This window comes from Gadus macrocephalus, chromosome 22 (assembly GCF_031168955.1).
Source record: "Gadus macrocephalus chromosome 22, ASM3116895v1".
In the NCBI taxonomy this organism is placed as follows: domain Eukaryota; kingdom Metazoa; phylum Chordata; class Actinopteri; order Gadiformes; family Gadidae; genus Gadus; species Gadus macrocephalus.
The window spans coordinates 12,978,473-13,000,741 of NC_082403.1; the positions used below are offsets into that span (position 1 = coordinate 12,978,473).

At 40.9% G+C, this 22,269-nt stretch overlaps 1 protein-coding gene and 9 non-coding genes across 11 annotated transcripts in view; 9 read left to right on the forward strand and 1 right to left on the reverse strand.

The window, feature by feature from the left end:
• The window catches only part of fam83hb (family with sequence similarity 83 member Hb), a 17,030-nt gene extending 902 nt beyond the window's left edge, over positions 1-16,128 (forward strand). For both annotated transcript variants that reach the window (XM_060042682.1, XM_060042683.1), the window contains exons 2-8: positions 3,495-3,693; positions 4,011-4,349; positions 5,607-5,771; positions 5,904-6,028; positions 6,183-6,719; positions 7,062-9,378; positions 10,055-16,128. In XM_060042682.1, coding sequence (XP_059898665.1) covers positions 3,571-3,693; positions 4,011-4,349; positions 5,607-5,771; positions 5,904-6,028; positions 6,183-6,719; positions 7,062-9,378; positions 10,055-10,075 — 3,627 coding nt within the window. In that variant the 5' untranslated portion in view covers positions 3,495-3,570 and the 3' untranslated portion in view covers positions 10,076-16,128. The remainder of the gene's footprint in view (positions 1-3,494; positions 3,694-4,010; positions 4,350-5,606; positions 5,772-5,903; positions 6,029-6,182; positions 6,720-7,061; positions 9,379-10,054) is intronic.
• On the forward strand, positions 12,410-12,544 carry LOC132451757 (U8 small nucleolar RNA). Its single transcript, XR_009524209.1, has one exon. It is a non-coding gene; the product is annotated as a U8 small nucleolar RNA (small nucleolar RNA).
• Positions 13,202-13,334, forward strand: LOC132451749 (U8 small nucleolar RNA). Its single transcript, XR_009524201.1, has one exon. It is a non-coding gene; the product is annotated as a U8 small nucleolar RNA (small nucleolar RNA).
• On the forward strand, positions 13,989-14,121 carry LOC132451751 (U8 small nucleolar RNA). The gene has a single exon (XR_009524203.1). It is a non-coding gene; the product is annotated as a U8 small nucleolar RNA (small nucleolar RNA).
• Positions 14,760-14,892, forward strand: LOC132451752 (U8 small nucleolar RNA). Its single transcript, XR_009524204.1, has one exon. It is a non-coding gene; the product is annotated as a U8 small nucleolar RNA (small nucleolar RNA).
• Positions 15,542-15,674, forward strand: LOC132451750 (U8 small nucleolar RNA). Its single transcript, XR_009524202.1, has one exon. It is a non-coding gene; the product is annotated as a U8 small nucleolar RNA (small nucleolar RNA).
• Positions 16,129-16,312: 184 nt separating the features above from the next.
• On the forward strand, positions 16,313-16,446 carry LOC132451754 (U8 small nucleolar RNA). Its single transcript, XR_009524206.1, has one exon. It is a non-coding gene; the product is annotated as a U8 small nucleolar RNA (small nucleolar RNA).
• A 1,887-nt stretch (positions 16,447-18,333) lies between these two features.
• Positions 18,334-18,467, forward strand: LOC132451756 (U8 small nucleolar RNA). The gene has a single exon (XR_009524208.1). It is a non-coding gene; the product is annotated as a U8 small nucleolar RNA (small nucleolar RNA).
• Positions 18,468-18,639: 172 nt separating this feature from the next.
• On the forward strand, positions 18,640-18,771 carry LOC132451753 (U8 small nucleolar RNA). The gene has a single exon (XR_009524205.1). It is a non-coding gene; the product is annotated as a U8 small nucleolar RNA (small nucleolar RNA).
• Positions 18,772-21,813: 3,042 nt separating this feature from the next.
• Positions 21,814-21,945, reverse strand: LOC132451747 (U8 small nucleolar RNA). Its single transcript, XR_009524199.1, has one exon. It is a non-coding gene; the product is annotated as a U8 small nucleolar RNA (small nucleolar RNA).
• Between the last annotated feature and the right edge of the window lie 324 nt (positions 21,946-22,269).

The following is a 22,269-nucleotide window of genomic DNA, read 5'->3' on the forward strand; positions in this document are numbered from 1 at the left end:
TAGGCTACTTATAGTTATAGAACTTGGCTGTCCATTCAAAATAATAAAAAAATCTATTCTCTTATAGTACTCTTCTGCTCTCTACACATTCATCTTAATGTGTTTGTCTCTATGCTTTTTACTAGATGCATTTGGCTAGTTGTGTAACTGGCTTTCAGGTTATTGTATTGAGAGTGGAGACAGACGGACAGAAAGGGAGGTGCTGATTACTGTCTCCAGTCTTATCTCAGTGTTTGTGTTTATCATTAACAGTTACTAAAATGTCCCACACCAACAGGCTTCATTATCACCCATCCAAACCAGTTTTACAGTGTTGTCTTTATCAAAGTAAAGTACTCATAAAGAACAATTAAACAGTATTTAACCTGTACTGGTGGAATATGGTTGATAGTTAATTCTGTTTATTTAGCAAGGTGTGTTAAGCTATGTGGATATGTGTGTGTTTGCGGGTGTGTGAGAGAGAGATGCACTTATCTTTAGACATTGAGAGTTTTAAGTCTTTTTAGTTTTTCGCTTAGCTATTGTAATGTTTTACTGTTGTGGATGTAATACACCCACTGCTCTTGAGTTGACCTGTTGAAAGGACAGTAATTCAAGCATGGATTCATTTGCATACTCTGAAGAAAATCCTGTCTGAATGCTTTGATTACTACCCGAAAATAAACTAGACTTTGTTTATGTCAACTGATATTGTAAAATGTTTGTTGGTTTAAATTGACTATTTATGTTAAATATAAGTACTCCTCCCAGCCCACCCCCTAGGGAAACACATTGCAATATCTGAAAGAAGAGATCTGAAAGAGTGATCCTATCTCCCAATGAGTCTCAGCATTGTCATCAAATTAAAACCCAGTTTCTACAGTGTTTGGATATCACACTAGTCAGTCTGGGTCAGGTGAAGACAGCCTGCTTCCATGTGCTTTGTTATCCTTGGTCATTTGACTGCCAATCCGTTGACACTTAATGATCAGTACAGAATGAAGTTTGGAGGAATCAACCCAAAATATCCAGTCTTAATCAGCTAGCCTTTCTGTGTTTAATAGTAGAACTCACCAGCCTGAGTCAAAGGCATTTACAATTTATAGCCGTAAAGTAATCTTATTCAGTGGGGTAAGATCTCGGTTGGGTTTCACAACCTGTATGATTTGAACTCATGACCAGGGAAATTCTTTACACACCACTAGCCACATGTGAGGACACATCGCTCTCACAGAGCTTGTTGTTTTACCTGCACAGGTACACTATGTCCTGAATCAGCACAAATCTTGCCGTTCCTCAGGCTAATTTTGTATTAGGTTAATTTATAGTTTTTTTTAAAGATCTCTGTTTCGTTCTCTTAGGCGGCAGCACAGTGGAAAAAAGCGTTAGGCTGTTAGACAAGTGAGTTGAAGAGCAAGTGGGAAGCTCCGCCATACCCTCTCTGGGGGAACAACCACTGCTGGGTGATTGAAAACATGCCACTAACTGCACCGCTTGGGACTTTGATGCATGGCGGAAACGTAGGCCTAGCTATCAACCGAGTTTGTCACAATCCTAATACTTACTGAAAATGCTAAAGCATTCATCCGTGGTCCAAAGGCTCAATCACCACTGGGTTAGGTCATTCGGGGATAGCTAATGATTGAACTTGGATGACATTCAGTGTCAGCTAAGCCGTTCATTTATCGAAATTAAAATATTTTGAAATCTTCAAGATGGCCACTTTAATTTAAGTCCGTTGCTAAAGATTCAAATCTGATGCTCGCCACATTCATCCCTTCAAGAATATGGTCTGCAGATGGCTGGTTTTGTTCCGCAGTGGAACTTTCCTCGGGAAATCGGCACAGCATACTACAACATGTACTTATGTGGTAGAAAATGAGTCAGGCACCAGGATGTTAGCCAATATGCTAGCGGATGAATCACAGGCATGTAGCAAATTAGCCTCAGGCCAGGCTAGGCTAGCCTATGCTGTGACTCATACAACAGGGCCACCCCTTTGACCGTGAGGTCGGACACAAAGGCCTTACCCCTCATTTCAGATTTCAGATGTGTGTTGAATACATGTTGCTCAGTTTTTAACTTGTACATGTTAGAATACCACTAGTCACTCTCCCATTCTGACCACATAGGCCATAACACACCCTTCACCTTTCACTGCTTGCATTTTCCTCATTCCTGAAGTAAGTAAGACAGATTTCAACAGTGGCAAACAGTGAGAGTGACACAAAAAAAACAAATAGTTTGTACTATCCCACACTGCAATGTTCTGAGGAGCATAAATGTAAATGCATCTGTCATATTACCTAATAGCATGTCATTTAGCATGGGAACTGGTGAAACTACTGAAATGCATCTCATCAATGAATTATAGTTCTTGTACCACAGACTGCATATTCAGATTGGCTGCATGACAAGTTTGCTCAACAGGAATATGAGAGAACCTGTCCTGACAGCTATTTACAGCCCCAGCTGTCTTACTACTCTCTTAATGCTCTCAATGCGCCTAGTCCTTTGTCTTCCCCTCACCATTGTATGGGTCCTGTGAGTTCCCCCCTCCTCAGATATCTATTTGCCGTTGGCCCATGTCCCTCGATTGAATTTTCACTAATCATTGGTGCAACTCAAGGTGGACTTTCCATTCAACTACAATGTTGATGTGTATTGAACAGGGTGTATAATTCTACAATGGGTGGTAAACTAACCCTAATATTATAGTACATATAGTAGTGTAGTCTTGCGGTTATGTACAACTACTCACATAAAGGTTCTCTGCATACAAATTGAATACAAAGATGACTGTACAATATTGCTGAGCAATGCTAGCAGTAATGAGTAATCTATCCATAAGCAATAGTTGGATATTTTCTACAAAGCGTGTGTCTGACCAGAGTCATCGAGTGTTGAACAGTAAAGAAATGTATTGGTCTGACATAGTATCTTTCTATTACTGTACGGCACTCTGTGAATCTAGGTGTAACACATGTTATCTTTAGACTGCTTGATTTTGCCTCTACAACAATGGCTGCTTTGTTTAAGGTATGGGCAATGTTTTTTCTTCACTTGCTTCCCTTTTGGGAGCCTCAGTAACGGTGTACAATACTGTAGAAGGAAAAGTAGGTCATAGGTGTGCAACCGTAAACAACATTTAAATAAACCATAACCTCTGTTATTATCTATTTAATGTTGTTTCAATAACTCTACACGGAGGTTCTTCTTGCGCGGTACATTGCAGCACTTGAATCACACAAGTAACAGCTTGCTTATTGATCCCCTCTGGTTACTAACCAAATCGTTGCTTTGTACATTTGATGTCTTATTCAAATGTCTTCAGTGAAATGAGTACGTTTGAACAAACCATCTCATCTATTATGTTAACTAAGCCATTCAATCCTCTTGCGACGCTTTTTGTATTTCTATATTCTCCCTCACCATTTCCATATCCTCATTTCCATAGTCTGTCCGTCGTAATTACTAGAGAATCCTTATTTTACCTTTTTGTCTTTACTCTCTAGGTTGAAATCCCTCCCTTCCTCTACCTGTCGGCCCCCCCCTGCACTCTGACCTGTAACCCCAACCTCGCCTCGGACCATGGCGCACCGATCTCAAAGCTCCTCGGTGGGCGATAACCCTCTCGACCCTAACTACCTCCCCCCTCACTACCGTGAGGAGTACCGCCTGGCAATCGACGCGCTGATCGAAGAGGACTCCCAGGTAATAACATTGCGTCGGTTACTGTTAGCCAAAGAGGTTGAAGACATGGGTGATGATGGATCTCAGCCTTTAAGTCTGCGCCGTCCGGACCAATCTGCGCTATAAACACTGCCAATTTAAGAAACAATGTTATATCTGTTTACTATTGTTGATTTTCATGAATATATTTGTCTTTCATTTCCAAATCCTCTCATCCATTTAGTGGGTCATTCAAGGAAAGAAAATCGTATTCTTCATGCTTTTGAGTTCGTTGTCCTCTTGTCATTTTCTGTATGTAAACAAAGCTAATGATGGGGACATTTTTACTGCCTTATCAGGGTTACTATGAGTTCCTCCAGAAGGCCGACGTGGTGCCCTTCCTGGCACAGCCCGAGATCGATCACATCAAGTCCACCCTCCAGACTCCCAGCCAGAGCCAGTCTGCCAGTATGCCAGAGCTGACCTACCATGAGGGAGTTATGGAGGACGATGGATCATCTGACACCTACTGGCCAGTGCACTCCGACCTGGACGCTCCAGGCCTGGACCTGGGATGGCCCCAGCAGCAGCACAGCTTCATAGGGCCCACGGAGGTCACCACCCTGATCAACCCCTCGGACCCTGAGATGCCCAGCATCAAGGAGCAAGCCAGGAGGCTCATCAAGAGTGCATGTCATGTAGGTGTTTGAGAAAGCAGTGGCTTATCACAAACGGGTCTTTCTGGTTCAGGAAAGCCATCAGTTTGGATGTTTAGTCAGGCGTTTAAACACTGTCAGTCCGATTCATGCCTCCATGGCTCTGAGGAAACCACTTCAGTGTTTTCAGATCAAGAGCTCACTCTAAGGAATGGGACATGAAGTACAAGCATGCTTTCGGTTATACTTTGGCGTTGGTAGACCAGACTATAGCTTGTTGTTGCCATAACAGAAGGTGCAGAGTACAAATGTCAAATGCCATAAGCGGTTGCACCGGTTTGTGTTGCTTGGCCTGTTGGGTCTGCGGTCCATTTTCTGTGCAGAAATGTATGCGTCTTGGCTTGTCATTAGGACTTTTAGTGTGGTCATGTTTTAATAGACAAGCAGTTTGTTCCTCGGCAATTATGACGTTCACTGTTGTCAAGCCTCAGCCTGAATGTAGTCAAGCAGGTTGAGGAACGAACAGGTAGTCTGTCTTACCTAAAATATCCAGATGATTATTTTGGTTACAAAACAAATATGAACTACAATCCGCCTCCTGCATGCTTTGGGCTTCACGTTACGAAGGTAGAGTGAAGGTAGGGGCACACAAGTGCATCGTATAAAAAATATGAAATTATTACACAATAGTTATTATAGATAACAAATACAAAATTAAAACGACCTAAAAAATCACTTAAATTGTATTTTGCATTCGTGCAAGTAGTTGTTTTTAGCCTTGTTGGCTTCATACTGTCTTGGAGCCAACATTTATTATGTCATTAGATACACTTCAATTCAATTGGGTTTTACATCAAGGATATTGTGGTGTTAAATGTGATAACCATGTTTATCTAAAATGCCAATCCCCACCTAAGGGGAATAAGGTGTGTTTGATTAGGTTGCAAATCAATTGTGGAGGAGAATACTTCATAGAAAAAAGGGTTGGGCCCTATTCAAACATGTCTGCTGAATATGCGTGTCTTATCCAAATTATGAGAGCACTCAAGCTCCCATAACAAATGTTAATATTTATGCAGAGCCAATGTTTTTGCATTTGAAGACATTTTGTATACGTTTATCCATCACAGTTACATAGATCTTTCTTTATTCTCATAATTTACATTTAACTTCACAGTTTTGAGAAGTTTGTGATAATTCAATATCAATTATTGTCATAGTTAAAACCTCTGCAAAGGTAACCATACTCATGTTGTTCAATGTCAGCGGTGCGTCTGATCACTCCCTGTTTTGCCCCAGGTTATCGCCGTGGTGATGGACATCTTCACGGATGTAGACATCTTCTCTGACCTCCTGGACGCCGCAGCCCGCCGCGTCCCTGTCTACATCCTATTGGACGAGCAGAACGCCCATCACTTTGTTGCCATGGTGAACAACTGCAGGGTTAACTTGGACTTGATTCAAGTGAGTTGAATTTGCATATACTACTGAGTGAATGTCATAGGGATGCTTTCTGCAGCCAACTTTGTAGTTTATTAACCTTCTCCCTGTGCCTTCATAACATGGTGCCCTTGTGTGTCATTGTGGTTGTCGCAGATGATGCGTGTGAGGACTGTGGCAGGAATAACATACTACTGCCGAACGGGGAAGTCTTTCAAGGGACAGGTTAAAGACCGCTTCCTCCTGGCTGACTGCAGAGCTGTCATCAGTGGAAACTATAGGTAAGCGAGCCTACAAAAAAGTTTAAAAACAAAACAAAATAGAAAGCATAATAATGCAATACTCCCAGGTTAAATAGCTTATTCTTCTGTAAGCTCTTGTGATTACATTAGTTAATATTAACCACCTCCTCCTTCGTATCTCCATGTCTTCCAGCTTCATGTGGTCCTATGAGAAGATACACCGCTGCATCGCCCACCTCTTCCTCGGGGAGCTTGTCGCCAGCTTTGATGAAGAGTTTCGTATTCTCTTTGCTCAGTCAGAGCCTCTGATAATCGACCAATCAATTGTGCCACATGGCAACCCAGATTATCAAAGCAGTCAGTTTGGTTTGAAGCGATCCCAGTCATTGCTGAGCAACAGGGTTTTTCCACGACAAAACGAGCTTCCCTCTGCCTTCCCCTACGGAGAATCTGATCGGAATCCTCTCGCGTTTCGAAGGAACGAACCCTTTCGACACTCGATGGAACCCACGGCAGGCATAACAATTGGAAAGTATGCACAGCAGCAGTTTCATCTTCAGCAATCGTACTTAGAGCAGGGAAGGTCCATAGTCTCTAGACAGATGGAGCTGAGCTCTACTGGATTCAAGAGACACAGCTACGCGGAAGGCACCCAGGAGAGCTACTCGTCGTCAAAGCAGTACATGAAACACAGAGTCATGAATAATCTGGAAGAGACTGATTATCAGAGGTTAGTCCATTTATTGATCATATTGCCCATTGTCAGATTGAATTGTATAATGTTATCACTTTTCTCCTGAATTTGAATTCTGAGTAGCCAATTTCATACTATGATACTTTAGTATATGATACACGTAAACCTCCTAAAATGGCGCAATTTGATTGCTTCGCTATCTCGGGATATTGGGCAATACCCCATGATTGAGATCTCGAACTCGGGATGTAGTTTTCAGCGCGTCTCTTCACTCTAATAAAAACAAATAAACCGCTGATAAAACATACATACATCCAAGCAAAAAGTGTTGTCTTTCTAATTTTTGGAATATTATTTACTCACTTTTGTATTTGACAGGGAGCAGACCCAACAACGGTCTTATTACCATGAGGGGCCGGAACATGGATCTGGCCATGGACATTATGACAGACTCCAAATGCATGCTTCGAATCTCGCCTTAGATCAGCGTTCAGAATCAAGCTACACATCTGAACCACCTGTCGTTGGAGGCTACAGTCGAGATTACTTCTCGTCGGATGACCTGAAAGGACCTGAAGGGCTCCATGGACATCACGAAGCAGGGCGATATGAAGGAGTTTCAACACAGAAGAGGCCCACCATAGGCCAACCCTTTGCATGCCAGAACTCTCCCACGCACCCTCCAGAGAAACAGCCGTTCCTGAAGCCGTCTGAACAGGAGCGGGATCAAGACCCGAGCGCCAGACAGGGCATGAGGAGTTGGAGGATCAACTCCTTCCTCAGCACGTACGAGGACGGCGGAGAGGAAGGCCTACCTCAGGCTCTAGGCCCGGATGCATTTGATGATGATCCATCAGCTCAACAGGTAGCGGACCCTCAACGTTCCACAAATCGCTACGGGAAAAAAGAAATGCCCTCTAAACCAGATGTTCTGAGACCACGCTTTGGGAAACCCGTTTTACATGACAACAGCGAGAAAGACTCTGGCCCAACCAGGGATCTGCAGCCCAGCACTACCTATAGTCACCACATGATGGAGAAAGAAAGAGAGAAGGAGAGTGACATGGAGAGGGACAGATTGGGAGCCAGGGAGGGAACAGGAGATGTGGAGATGAAGGAGGGTCCAGAGGTCTCTGTTTCCAAGCACGAGTCATTCCGCACCCGTGTCAACCCGATGCTCATGAGAAGCTCTCGGCTGCGCTCCTCCCTTATCTTTTCCTCCTCAAAGGTGGAGAAGCACAGCGGGGGCCTGGGTCTTAACCCCGCCACAGAGGAAGACGAGGATCTAGACCATATCCGCACCACCTCTATAGTGGCTCAGATGCTTGAGAAGAGGAAGCCCTTGAACCGGGAGCCTTTTGAGTGGAGGAAGAAGACAGAGGAGAAGGACAAGGACGATGAGAAACAGAAAGTACCGGCCAAAGAGAAGGGGGAGACCAGCTTTAAAGACCTCAAAGATAAATTTCAGAATGCAAGCCAAGAAATTAAGACTTCCCCAGCTGAAGCGCCCTCCAATGTCACTGCAGGTTCTTTGAAAACTCAACAAGAATCATCATTGAATATGAATGATCCAGCTAGTCGCCTACAGTATTTTAAAGATTTGGCCGCCAAGAGAAAAACCTCAAGGACGGAGACAGAAACAGCACTCAAAGCCATGGGGCCAATTGAAAAGAAGCCAGACCTTTTGGATAAAACACATCATAGCACAGCCACTCACGACATCCCATCTGTTTCTGTTAACCCACCAGAACCTGAACCCAAGAAGTTAGACATCTCATCTAGGCTAGCGGAGCTCACTCGCAGATCGTCTGTCAGTGGAAACAAGCCACCTGCGGTCTCGACCAAGCCGTCAGTAAACCAGCTGAAGCCAACAGAGCCAGATTCCACTCGGAAGGCGGGGAATGGGTCAGAAGTTCAGAAGAAGGACCCTTTCAAGTCTCTGAAGCCCTTTCCCTCTCCAAACATCTTCCGAAAGGACCCGTTGAAGCTCAAAGCACTGAACCCTCGTCGGGTCTCTAGTGGTGAGGACATGCTGACAGCGGATGCAACCGACGCAGAGAAGAGTGAACTGAAGAAGAGCCGCTCGCACAGCTCTTCATCCATGATGCGTTCTGACTCAAGGGACGTACTCAACAAGAATTGTGGCTCCAATACTTCCATCAACACAATAGGGAGTGATGGCAAGAGTGAGGGGAAGCCTCTGGATTTCCTCAAGAAGCAGACGCAGAGGTTAAAGGGCTTCCTTGTGCCTAAGGATAAGGACAAGAAATCTGCTGCTAGTGCCGATGAAAAGACCATGAGAACTGTGGTGGAAATCACTGAAGACTCCAGCAAAAAGTCAAGCACGTCTTCTCACACGGGACCAAGCAACCATGACCAACCCAACGCTAACCACAAAGTGTCAGCGGGAACCTCTGGACCATCGCGGTACCAGTCCACCGGTGGCTCGGTGCTGTTCAGCAGCAACCTACGAGACGACACCAAGGTCATCCTGGGGCAGATCTCTGCCAACAGTCAGAAGAACAAAGCAGGCGGGGCCAAGGAGGGCGACCCTGGAGACGAGGGCCTGGAGAGACAGAATTCATTGAGGAAGACTCTCTTTTCGCGACCCCAAGCCAACCCACAGGAGAGAGAGGGCCTGCTGAAGAGGATGGAGAGTATGAGGAAGGAGAAGAAGGTGTACAGTCGCTTTGAGGTATGTGTACCAGCAAACAGAAGCCGGCAGGTTGGTTGGAAGAAGTGAGGAGTGGTGATAGACGTTGGAGAATTCCAACAAAAAGGTGGGAGAGTCACAAACTGATCTAACAAGTAACAAACAAAACTAAAGATGTTAAGGTTAATTGGATTACCATCCGAGAACCAAATAAGTTGCCGTGCAGGTTCCCATAGTTAAACAATCCAGATATTTCCCTAGTTTGTCATAGTATTATCGGATTGTGTTATATTTTATATTGTCATATAAAATATAAATTTGCTGCCATATCAATCCCTATGACAGTGAATAGTTTGTTATATTATATCATAACACGCCTAAATAATATGAACAAAGTACATGATTGCTGCCGTAGTGTTTGGAGATCTTTTCCTAATTTGAAAAATATGTAAACTATTACATTAGTAAGTTTTGCTTATAAACAGATTGGTTGTAACTTGGATGTGTGGGCAGATGCCTTTAACTAATTAAGATTTAAATCTGGGGTTTAGTTTCGGATTATGTTGAGTTGTGAATCATTAAGATCTGTGTCAACATTGAACCTCTACAGAGGCTCTAGTGTTTACCGTATAACCTTGACCACCAGGAGTATTAGCGAGAGGGGATGGTTGATCCTGTCGTATTCATTGTTCCTCTATTTCTGCTGTTCTGTTGACAGATGGGGAACAACCTTGGATAACTAAAGATGACTGACACTTTTGGCTTGGAAAATCTATGCAAATGAACAAAAAGACTCTTTCCGTAACGTGCCAACAACCCTATAAATGTACCTCAACAGCTGCCCATTCAAGCATTACTGGATTTTCTTACAAAGCAATAAACCTAGTTTTGAGTGTGCAGTTGTGGCAAGCATTGGCACCACATTTATTTAACCATATATGGTGAAAGAATGAAAGGAGCGTGACCTGACTCTGATACCGACTGCTTTCGGCAACATTTCACCAAGCAATAAAAAGCCAATGCTCTTAGAGAGACGTTAGGCCCTTGTGGGTATAAATATGCACAAGTAGGCTGCAAGTAAGTGGTGCGGAGAATTTTTTTACATCAAACAATGTCATGTACTTAATATGCAACTGGATTGAACAAGCCTGTGCAGAACAGCACATTCCTAGTTCCGGTGCGCCCGTGTCTATAACAGACTATTGACTTAGTAAAGAAATAAATGGTAATGCGGAAAGTATGCCTCTTGGGAGGGGACATTTTTAGAAATGTCTCAAAATTGAGAGCAGAAAAAACATGAGTATATATATCAAGCAATTCCAATGTTGAGTTCGGTATCCGCAGCACTTATAATATTTCTGTAGAAAGGTGGGATATAGAATACGTTTGGTTAAAAAATAAAGAATGTGCCTTTCGAAAGGGTGGGGCCTCTCAGGACTGACTTTTAAAATCAATTCAGGGAAGGGCTAGGCCTGCTGGAGCACATCTCAAGGGAAGAAAGCGTGGGTTACTATCACTGGTCCTTTCTTCAAAACAATGCTGGTGAAAGTTTGCCTATGCCCTGATCCACTCATTACTTAAGGTGGATTGTACACCACTGAAATAAATTCTTTATAGGACTATGCCAGATGCGTCATCCATTGAGTGGATAGACTCTTAATGCTGGACGAAGGCCAAGCTGATGACACTCACAAATCTTCTCCGACCTACGCCCTGAGCAGGTCCACTAACCTGTTTGTCTCTCCATTGGACCAATGACGTGGCTTTGAGGCTCAGTGAGCACTAGTCTTAATGTGTACTATGTTGAGACATTGAGGGTCCAACAGAGTTCTTCAGCACTAAGAGGATATTTGAATATGTTTTCTTCAAGGAATATTATTGTAAATATTAACATGAATAAGGGCTTGGTGAGGCTATTTATACAGTAACTGGTAACGAGTAGGTTAAATATTTTGTAAATGTCTTATAGTATCTAATACCAATTAGTTTAAGTACATTATCAAAGAAATAATGATTCACAATGACAACAAATCAATTTGCTGAACAGATTTCTTTTTTTAAAAAAGTGAATTGTAATATATGTTAGAATATTTTGCTGCAACAAAGTCATCTATTAAATGCGCTAAAAAATAATTTGCTTTTGTTGCTGTAATCAGTATTGATGACCTCCACAACTTCATAAATGCCAAAAAAAAACTACTAGTCCCTATCTCGTTTCTTTCATAGCACCATAATCAGATAAGATTGTGGATGGTTGTTGTGAGAGGGAAAGGGATATCAAAAGATCTCAAGATCTCACAAAATTATACCTGGCCAGTGGTTGCACTCAGCCAGAAGGGAGTCATAATAATATATCATAAGATCTTGACGAGGGAACAAGAATTATGGATGCACCTCCCTAATGATTCTGGCCGACTGTTGTCAGAATATATGTCATAGTGCTAGTGCTTTAAATCGATGAGGATTTGGTTTGATGGCTTTCCCCCAAGGTGTGTATATATTTGTACAAAAATGTATGAATAAGATAAGATAAGATAAGATAGACTTTATTGTCATTGTACAGTCACCTATACAACGAAATTGGGAGTGCCAACTGAAGGTGCATTACACATACAAAATAAATTAATAAACAAGCAATTTAAGTTAAAAATTGTGAAAAAAACAAGACAGAAATAAGAAAAACATTTGGAACAAGACAAGGACAGGTGATGTCAGAATAAATAAATATAAAGGCCGTAATCATATTGCACTTTATAGAAAGTGAGGAATCTGTGTTTCAAGTTTCTTAACGTTTTGTAGATGGCTTTCAAATATATAAAATCTATACAATATAAAATGTATTTCCATCAAGACCTAAAAACAAAATTTTGTCCGAACTGTATAAGCATCAAATATTCAATCTGGGTCATTCAATTTAATCTTGAGTGACTATTTATTAAAGCTGTTTATAAATAAAAAAAATTTAGGATAGTCACAAGGCCAAATCATCATCGTTGACCTACTCAGGTCATGCACCATGACCTGAGTACTCCTACGTAACAGACAAATAGGTTCTGACAACGGTAGGAATATATCATTAGTGAGGTCTATCCTTACCTGTGGTTCTCTAATAGAGAACTTCAGAACATGATGATTGGAGAACTTATGAGATATTATATCTTCTTCCTTCCTGGCTGAGCGCAACAGCTCTCCAGGTTTCCCATAAGAAACTATATGAAAATGTTAAACAAATACATATATCTGTAATACAGCCTACATCACAGGTGTGTACTGTCCTCAAAACAAACGGACAATGAAGTCCCAATCTCTTTCGTAATTGACAGGCTTTTGAGTGGCTAAAAATTGTCAATGGGAGTTTAAGTTTTTAGCTTTTTATTGGTGGAAATAGGAGGCGATAAAGAGACTTTATCAACTGCATATTTGTGAACGAGCAAACTCATCGAGTGAACTCCATCAAACCTGGTTCAAGAGCTCTTGTGAGATGTAATGATATCTCCTTCCAGACCTGGTGCCACAACCTACGTGGACCTATTTTGATTTATAAATGATTTGTAAAATGCTGCTGAGTTGATGGTGATATATCATTAGTTACTTCTGTTATATCTAGACTGCTCTGTTTCTCAGTCACCATGTCGTAATTACACAATTTATACTGAACTCATCAATCCATTTGTTATTGTTGTTCCGTTGCCAAAAAGATTAATTTCAAACTTCAGCATCATTAGCTGAGGTTAAAGACATCTCATCAAATTTAATTTAACGTTTAAGTCATGAAGGTAAATCATCATTGTTGACTTAAGGTAGCACCATGACCTAGGTACTCCTATGTAAAAGTAACAATTGTTCTGACAACGGTAGGAACATATCATTAGTGAGGTCTATCCTTACCTGTGGTTCTCTAAAAGAGAACTTCAGAACATGATGATTGGAGTTCTTATGAGATATGATTATATCTCCTCCTGGATGAGCGCAACAACTCTCCAGGTTTCCATTCTGACTATAACAAAATGTAAAACAAATACATCTATCTGTAATACAGCCTACATCACAGGTGTGTACTGTCCTCAAAACAAACGGACAATGAAGTCCCAATCTCTTTCGTAATTGAGTGGCTTTTGAGTGCTTAAAATTGTCAATGGGAGTTTTAATTTTTTTGTTTTAATTGGTGGAAATAGGAGGCGATCAAGAGACTTTATCAACTGCATATTTGTGAATGAGCAGACTCATCGCGTGAACTCCATCAAACCTGTTTCAAGAGCTCTCGTGAGATGTAATGATATCTCCTTCCAGACCTGGTGCCACAACCTACGTGGACCTATTTTGATTTATAAATGATTTGTAAAATGCTGCTGAGTTGATGGTGATATATCATTAGTTACTTCTGTTATATCTAGACTGCTCTGTTTCTCAGTCACCATGTCGTGAATACACAATTTATACTGAACTCATCAATCCATTTGTTATTGTTGTTCCTTTGCCAAAAAGATTAATTTCAAACTTCAGCATCATTAGCTGAGGTTAAAGACATCTCATCAAATTTAATTTAACGTTTAAGTCATGAAGGTAAATCATCATTGTTGACTTAAGGTAGCACCATGACCTAGGTACTCCTATGTAAAAGTAACAATTGTTCTGACAACGGAAGGAAGATATCATTAGTGAGGTCTATCCTTACCTGTGGTTCTCTAAAAGAGAACTTCAGAACATGATGATTGGAGTTCTTATGAGATATGATTATATCTCCTCCTGGATGAGCGCAACAACTCTCCAGGTTTCAATTCTGACTATAACAAAATGTTAAACAAATACATATATCTGTAATACAGCCTACATCACAGGTGTGTACTGTCCTCAAAACAAACGGACAATGAAGTCCCAATCTCTTTCGTAAATGACAGGCTTTTGAGTGGTTACAATTTTTCAACGTGAGTTTTCGTTTTAGGTTTTCATTTGTGGAAATAGGAGGTGATCAATAGGCTTTATCAACTGCATATTTGTGAACGAGCAGACTCATCGAGTGAACTCCATCAAACCTGGTTCAAGAGCTCTCGTGAGATGTAATGATATCTCCTTCCAGACCTGGTGCCACAACCTACGAGGACCTATTTTGATTTATAATTGATCTGTAAAATGCTGCTGAGTTGATGGTGATATATCATTATTTACTTCTGTTATATTTGGACTGCTCTGTTTCTCAGTCACCATGTCGTGAATACACAATTTATAGTGAACTCATCAATCCATTTGTTATTGTTGTTCCTTTGCCAAAAAGATTTATTTCAAACTTCAGCATCATTGCCTGAGGTTAAAGACATCTCATCAAATTTAATTTAACATTTAAGTCATTGTTGACCTAAGGTAGCACCATGACCTAGGTACTCCTATGTGAAAGTAACAATTGTTCTGACAACAATAGGAACATATCATTAGTGAGGTCTATCCTTACCTGTGGCTCTCTAAAAGAGAACTTCAGAACATGATGATTGGAGATATTATGGAATATGATTATATCTCCTCCTGGCTGAGCGTAACAACTCTCCAGGTTTCCATTCTGACTATAACAAAATGTAAAACAAATACATATATCCGTAATACAGCCTCCATCACAGGTGTGTACTGTCCTCAAAACAAACGGACAATGATGTCCCAATCTCTTTCGTAATTGACAGGCTTTTGAGTGCTTAAAATTGTCAATGGGAGTTTTAATTTTTATGTTTTTATTGGTGGAAATAGGAGGCGATCAAGAGACTTTATCAACTGCATATTTGTGAATGAGCAGACTCATCGCGTGAACTCCATCAAACCTGGTTCAAGAGCTCTCGTGAGATGTAATGATATCTCCTTCCAGACCTGGTGCCACAACCTACGTGGACCTATTTTGATTTATAATTGATCTGTAAAATGCTGCTGAGTTGATGGTGATACATCATTAGTTACTTCTGTTTGGACTGCTCTGTTTCTCAGTCACCATGTCGTAATTACACAATTTATACTGAACTCATCAATCCATTTGTTATTGTTGTTCCTTTGCCAAAAAGATTAATTTCAAACTTCAGCATCATTAGCTGAGGTTAAAGACATCTCATCAAATTTAATTGAACATTTAAATCATGAAGGTAAATCATCATTGTTGACTTAAGGTAGCACCATGACCTAGGTACTCCTACGTAAAAGTAACAATTGTTCTGACAACAATAGGAAGATATCATTAGTGAGGTCTATCCTTACCTGTGGTTCTCTAAAAGAGAACTTCAGAACATGATGATTGGAGTTCTTATGAGATATGATTATATCTCCTCCTGGATGAGCGCAACAACTCTCCAGGTTTCCATTCTGACTATAACAAAATGTTAAACAAATACATATATCTGTAATACAGCCTACATCACAGGTGTGTAATGTCCTCAAAACAAACGGACAATGAAGTCCCAATCTCTTTCGTAAATGACAGGCTTTTGAGTGGTTACAATTTTTCAACGTGAGTTTTCGTTTTAGGTTTTCATTTGTGGAAATAGGAGGCGATCAATAGGCTTTATCAACTGCATATTTGTGAACGAGCAGACTCATCGAGTGAACTCCATCAAACCTGGTTCAAGAGCTCTCGTGAGATGTAATGATATCTCCTTCCAGACCTGGTGCCACAACCTACGAGGACCTATTTTGATTTATAATTGATCTGTAAAATGCTGCTGAGTTGATGGTGATATATCATTATTTACTTCTGTTATATTTGGACTGCTCTGTTTCTCAGTCACCATGTCGTGAATACACAATTTATAGTGAACTCATCAATCCATTTGTTATTGTTGTTCCTTTGCCAAAAAGATTTATTTCAAACTTCAGCATCATTGCCTGAGGTTAAAGACATCTCATCAAATTTAATTTAATATTTAAGTCATTGTTGACCTAAGGTAGCACCATGACCTAGGTACTCCTATGTGAAAGTAACAATTGTTCTGACAACAATGGGAACATATCATTCGTGAGGTCTTTCCTTACCTGTGGTTCTCTAATGGAGAACTTCAGAACATGATGATTGGATATCTTATGAGATATGATTATATCTCCTTCCTGACTGTGGCCAACAACCTTCCCGGTTTCAATTCTGAATATTTCATTGTGAATTTGTTTTTATCAAGACATGAAAAGAAATTACATTGATTCCTGCCATTCAATTTAGTCTTGGAGAATGTTAAATATTTAAAGGTCCCATGCCATGAAAATTTCGCTTTGAGGTTTTCTAACATTAATGAGTCCCCCTAGCCTGCTTAGGGTACCCCAGTGGCTAGAAAGGGCCCTAGGTATAAAACGAGCACCAGGTATCCTGCTCCGCCTTTGAAAAATGAAAGCTCAGACGCTCCGATTTCGATTTTGCCCCATATATCATCATAAGGGACAAGGTTACCTCCCCTTCTCTGCTTTGGCCGCCCAGAGAATTTGGCCCGCCAATGAGACAATGAGCTACGACTGTTGTACACTTCTTTGTTATTTGGATAACCGTTCTACTGTTGGTGTTATGGCGCATAACACGTCAGGTTCTCTGGCGTCTCTGGTATTTCCACAACGATACTCGTAGCGGGGGTTATCTCAGCCATGGTTGAGAAGGAATTGGCGGAAAGGATCTTTTGCTTTAAATGCCTGAAGTACATGAACCGCGACATGGAGGTCAAAAGGGATTGTTGCCCGCGGTTGTCTCCCGCCGGAGCCCCGCAGCCCGCTGCACCACCGCCACGAGGCTCGCCACGGGCAGCGGGCAGCGGAGCTCCGGTGGGAGACATTCGCTGTCAACAATCGTGGGCAACAATCCCTTTCTCCTCCATGTCGCGGTTCAGTCTACTTCAGATTGAGGTGGAAGTGGAAGACTCAGAGTCGTTTGAGATTCATAATATCGTCTGGAGGCACACACTTTTTTCGGCCATGATATATTATATGATGTAGATAGTGATGTATAATGCCCCATTTCCACTGCAGGGTGCGGAACGGATCGGATCGCAAAGGTGCGGTAGGGAGGGGGCGGTATAGCCCAGCTCAGTTCCGAGGTCGCGTTTCCACTGCCGACAGTACCCTTGGTGGTAGCCCGGATGTCGATCGCCGTGGCAGCTAGGTAAACATCGTAAACAACGTCTTCCTCCCCAAGAATGCAGACGAGCGTCTCCACCTCCTTGTTCGCCCAAGCAAGCTTTTTACGCGACATGTTAATTGTAAAGAATAATACCTCGAGGCTACTGTTTGTTTTTATCCCCGCGTCACCCGGAAGTGACGATTCTGTCGACCAATCAACGGAGGGGGGGTGTAGCTAGAATTTCACGGGACCCTTTCAGGCGTCTGGTCTCGTTTTGGGTACCGCAACGGAGGAGTCCCGAGAATGGGGCCGGAACGGGTACGGCAAAGTCCGGGTCACGCCCACTTTTGGCGGTGGAAACGCGACCCGACCCGCACCTTTGCGATCCGATCCGTTCCGCACCCTGCAGTGGAAATGGGGCATAATGTGATATTATTTAGATATGGAGCTCCAGGACTCCCGCCGGAGCACCCGGAGTGTTCTAGAATATTTACAGATCACGGCCAAAAGCTGTGTGCGCCTCGCCATTGCGATACATCCACTGTAAAAAGAGCGCATGGTACCGTGGCCGCAAGCAGCTCAGGGCCACACCAAGGCTGAATTTCTTGAACGTCTTCAAATACTGTATTAAGGGCCCACTAACACCAATATAGCATCCATAAAGTAGCATGCCATGGGACCTTTAAACCATTTAATTTATGTAACTGAATGTTATTTTTGGTAGACTGGTTTAGGTAAATAACAATAACATGGACCTATCCGTGGGCATGTCCAGAAATCTGAAACATTGAATGAGGGAATATTTATAAAACGGTTTATAATTATTTATTTTTTTATGAAAGTCATGAAGCAAAATTATCATTGTCAACCTTAGATACCACCATGACCTATTGCTACGTAACTGACAAATATGTTGTGCCAACAGTATTTACATATCATTAGTCAGGTGTATCCTTAGCTGTGGTTCTCTAATGGAGAACTTCAGAACATGCTGTTTGGTGAACTTATGAGATATGATTATGTCTCCTTCCTGGCTGAGCGCAACATCTTTCCAGGTTTCCATTCTGACATTACGAATGTGAGAAAACAGAAATATTTGTGGGGGGTTATATATCCTATATCCTAGTAATGTAATGTCCTCAATAGAAAATAAGATACAATGAATTCACATTATTTTTTATAATTGACGTGGTTAAAAATTGACCAATGTAACTTTTTTGGGGATAAGCAGTAGGAAGGTATCATTAGTGAGGTGTCCTTACCTGTTGTTCTCTCATAGAGAACCTCAGAACATGATGATTGGAGATCTTATGAGATATGATTATATCTTCTTAATGGCTGAGCGTAACAACTATCCAGGTTTCTGTTCTGACTATAAGATAATTCATTGTAATCATTGTACAGTCGCCTATGCAACAAAATTGGGAGTGCCAACTTACGGTGCATTGCACATACAAAAAACAAACAGGCAATTTAAGTTAAAAAAAAAATGTTTTTAGAACTAGACAAGAACAGGCGAGGTGAATGATAAACATAAAATATAAAAGGCCATAAGCATATTGCACTTCATATAAAGTGAGGTATATGTGTGTATGTTTAATGTTTTATAAGTGTTAAGTGCCCTGATTGCCCAAGGAAAGAGCTGTTGTTCAGTCTGTTGGTTGTGCTCTTCAGGCTCCTGTACCTCCTACCAGAGGGCAGTAGGCTGAGCAGGTGGTGGTGGGGATGGAGGTGGTGTGAATACGAATGTGTGAAACAAATAAGTGTTTTCTCTGTTAATGGGTCCACAAGATATGTGTGTGCTTTTGTTGATGCACTGATACGCTCAATTCTGAGTGATTAAATTCTCCTAATATGAGATTTGGTTGTGGAATTAGCAAGCGATCAAGAGTCTTTATCAACTGCATATTTTTAAACAAGTATCGAGTGAACTCCATCTAACCTTGTTCAAGAGCGCTCGTGAGATGTGATGATATCTCCTTCCAGGCCTGGCGCTACAACCTACCAGGACCCATTTGGAATGATCAATTACAACCCGATTAGCACTGGGTGTTATGCACACTGGTAACAGCACAACATACGTGATATTAACGTAAAAATAGGAAGGTCATGGTACTAATGTCTTTCAACATTGATGATTTGGGCCTGATGATTTTTCTACACTCGACCGAATGGGAAGGATACTGCATGATTCATCAAAGTACTTTAATCTGCGATTGATCTGACCCAGATTCAATATTTTCCGCTAATTAGGTTCAGAACTAGAAGGTAGAATACCTGTGAGAAGTTATTTAGATAAGTAAACATGATCTTCCAACTAGAAATGTAAAGCACTAAATGTAAAGCACTCATTACAATTGAGGATAACAATTGTTAACGTTTCAAATGATTTTCTGTATATAACTTGAGATCACTCCTCCTGGCTTCCTCTTCCACTTTACCTCTTCTAGACTTCCTCTTCTAGGATATTTAACTGTGCCACCTTAAGAATTTCTAAAAGTATAGAGCAAAACCTATTAATGAACACATTTGATGGAATACACCTTAACCAAAGAGACCCCAATGACATACACACATTGGAAGATACTTACCAGTGGCTAATAACTGGCATTTTGAATTCTGAGCGCTTTCTATTTCAGATGGAAGTCTCTCTGGGGTCTGAGGAGGAAGGATAAAGCTTAAAGGAGTGTAAAACAAAACAACATTTCTGTAAAATCTCTTCAGTGAAACGCAAACCTACAAATATAGTGAGTAGATTTTTGTGCTGCTCTATGAGTTGATTGAGTTGGTTTTCAAACTTCATCCTGCATGAAGAAAACATGTACAATTATAAATATACACATATCAAAATAAACAACGGCCACAGGTCGGATGGTTATAATAAGTTTTACTTGAAAGTCAACGTCAACATAAGTTCAACGGCTCAATCGGGGTGAGACAGAATAGTCACATCTATCTGCAGTGATAGACTTCTGAATCACAAATAATGTGCTCTAGTTACCGCAGCTTTCTGTGCTTCAACTTTAATTCCTGGATCTGGCATCTGTACTGTTTTAACGTCTCCTCGCTTTGCCTGTTGAGCTGCAATTGTCTGCAAACAGACACTTCACACATCAGAAATGTATAGGGTATGGAGGGTTATTCAAGCATGCTATGCACCAAGAAGTTAGCATAAAGTTGATATTCATCTACCATGCATTTTATTGTGTATGGGCATAGTATAAAAAAATATATAGATATATATTTATTTTTTCTGTAGACATCATTTTATTTCATAATCTAGACATAATAACCACACATTTAGAGATATTGTTTACTGGGACACGACGAAATGAATTAAGATTCTTAAAGGCACCCAGTGCAACTTTATGTAAACATTCAATGAAAAATAAACATTCAATTTCTAGTCTTTTTTACACGTAGTAAGTTTCAATAACTCCATACCATTACATATCGACATTCAAGGAGCAAAGATGAGACGTCGTTGTGTGGTGAGAACTGATAGAAAATCGTAAACAACAACAATTGCCGGTGGGGAGAAGCCATTTTTCCATTGACTGGAAGCCTGCTTTATTTATTGTAGGTTACAAAAAATAAAGAAAATGGCGGCATTGTTGTTGTTATCGATTTTGTATCAGTTCTCACCACACAACGACGTCTCATCTTTGCTGCTTAAATGTCGGTATGTAATGGTATGGAGTTATTGAAACTTACTACGTGTAAAAAAGACTAGAAATTGAATGTTTATTTTTAAGCCTCGAAAGTTGCACTGGGTGCCTTTAACTGAATACTTAACTAGCTATCTCATAAGTTGTGCCCTACATGGCTAAATGTTTCTGTAATTTACTGCCATCTAGCGTTTCACATCATAAACACACAATCTATGAGTTGGGTTCTTTCGCCGAATGCACACACGCCTTATTTATTTGCCATTTTTGTAGACTGCTGCCAATCTCACCTAGCGGTGACTCTCTGCATTAGGACTGCAGAACCCGCATGACTCTTTAACAAAACATGATTACAAAACCATTTATAATAAACTCTTTTTTAATTTCGGGTGTCATAAATATGCAGGAATTAAGAGGATCCTTTTCATTTCACAAAATAGGCATTGCATATGAGAAGGATGCATACGGAACACCTTTTTTGTCTAGCTTTGAGTTGGTAAGTTTCAGTTCGTACTGTAATGAAAATAAAACCAATTTTCAACAGTGGCTAATTTTAACAGCAGTCTTTATATATAATGTCTGAAAGGTCTCAAAAAGAAAGTATCTCACAATTTGCCAGTACTTTCAACAAGGCATCATCAACTGAGATGGATTCGGTGACGTCTCCGTCAAGGACCAGTTTTTCTGCTCAGATAAGTACAAAGTATAAAGAATTTAACACGAATTTTAACTTTCAACACTCATCAAATCAGAACGGTCCTGGAGGGTTGTTGCGCCCAGCCAGGATGGAGATATAATCATATCTCATTAGATTTCCACTCATCATATTCTGTAATTCTCTTGAAGAGAAAAACAGGTAAGGATGTACCTCACCAATGATACTGTAGTAACGATGTCAGAACTCAATTGACCCTCGGGTAACACTATCTACATCATGGTGCTACTATTTAATAAAAAAAATATATATATATAGAATTATCCTGTTTACAGCAATGCAAAACATGACGCATAACTGTGGAATAAATATTACTGAAATGATTGATTAATTATTACTTTTCTGAAATTGTGTTCTGATTGTCTCGATCCTCCCGGGGCTTGCCTTTCCTAGTCTGCTTGTTAGGTAGCTGTAAATAGTCCAACTGTGTTATGAAACCTAGAAACGCCCCTGGGCCCTGTACCACGAAGCTCGCTTAGAGGGTTAGT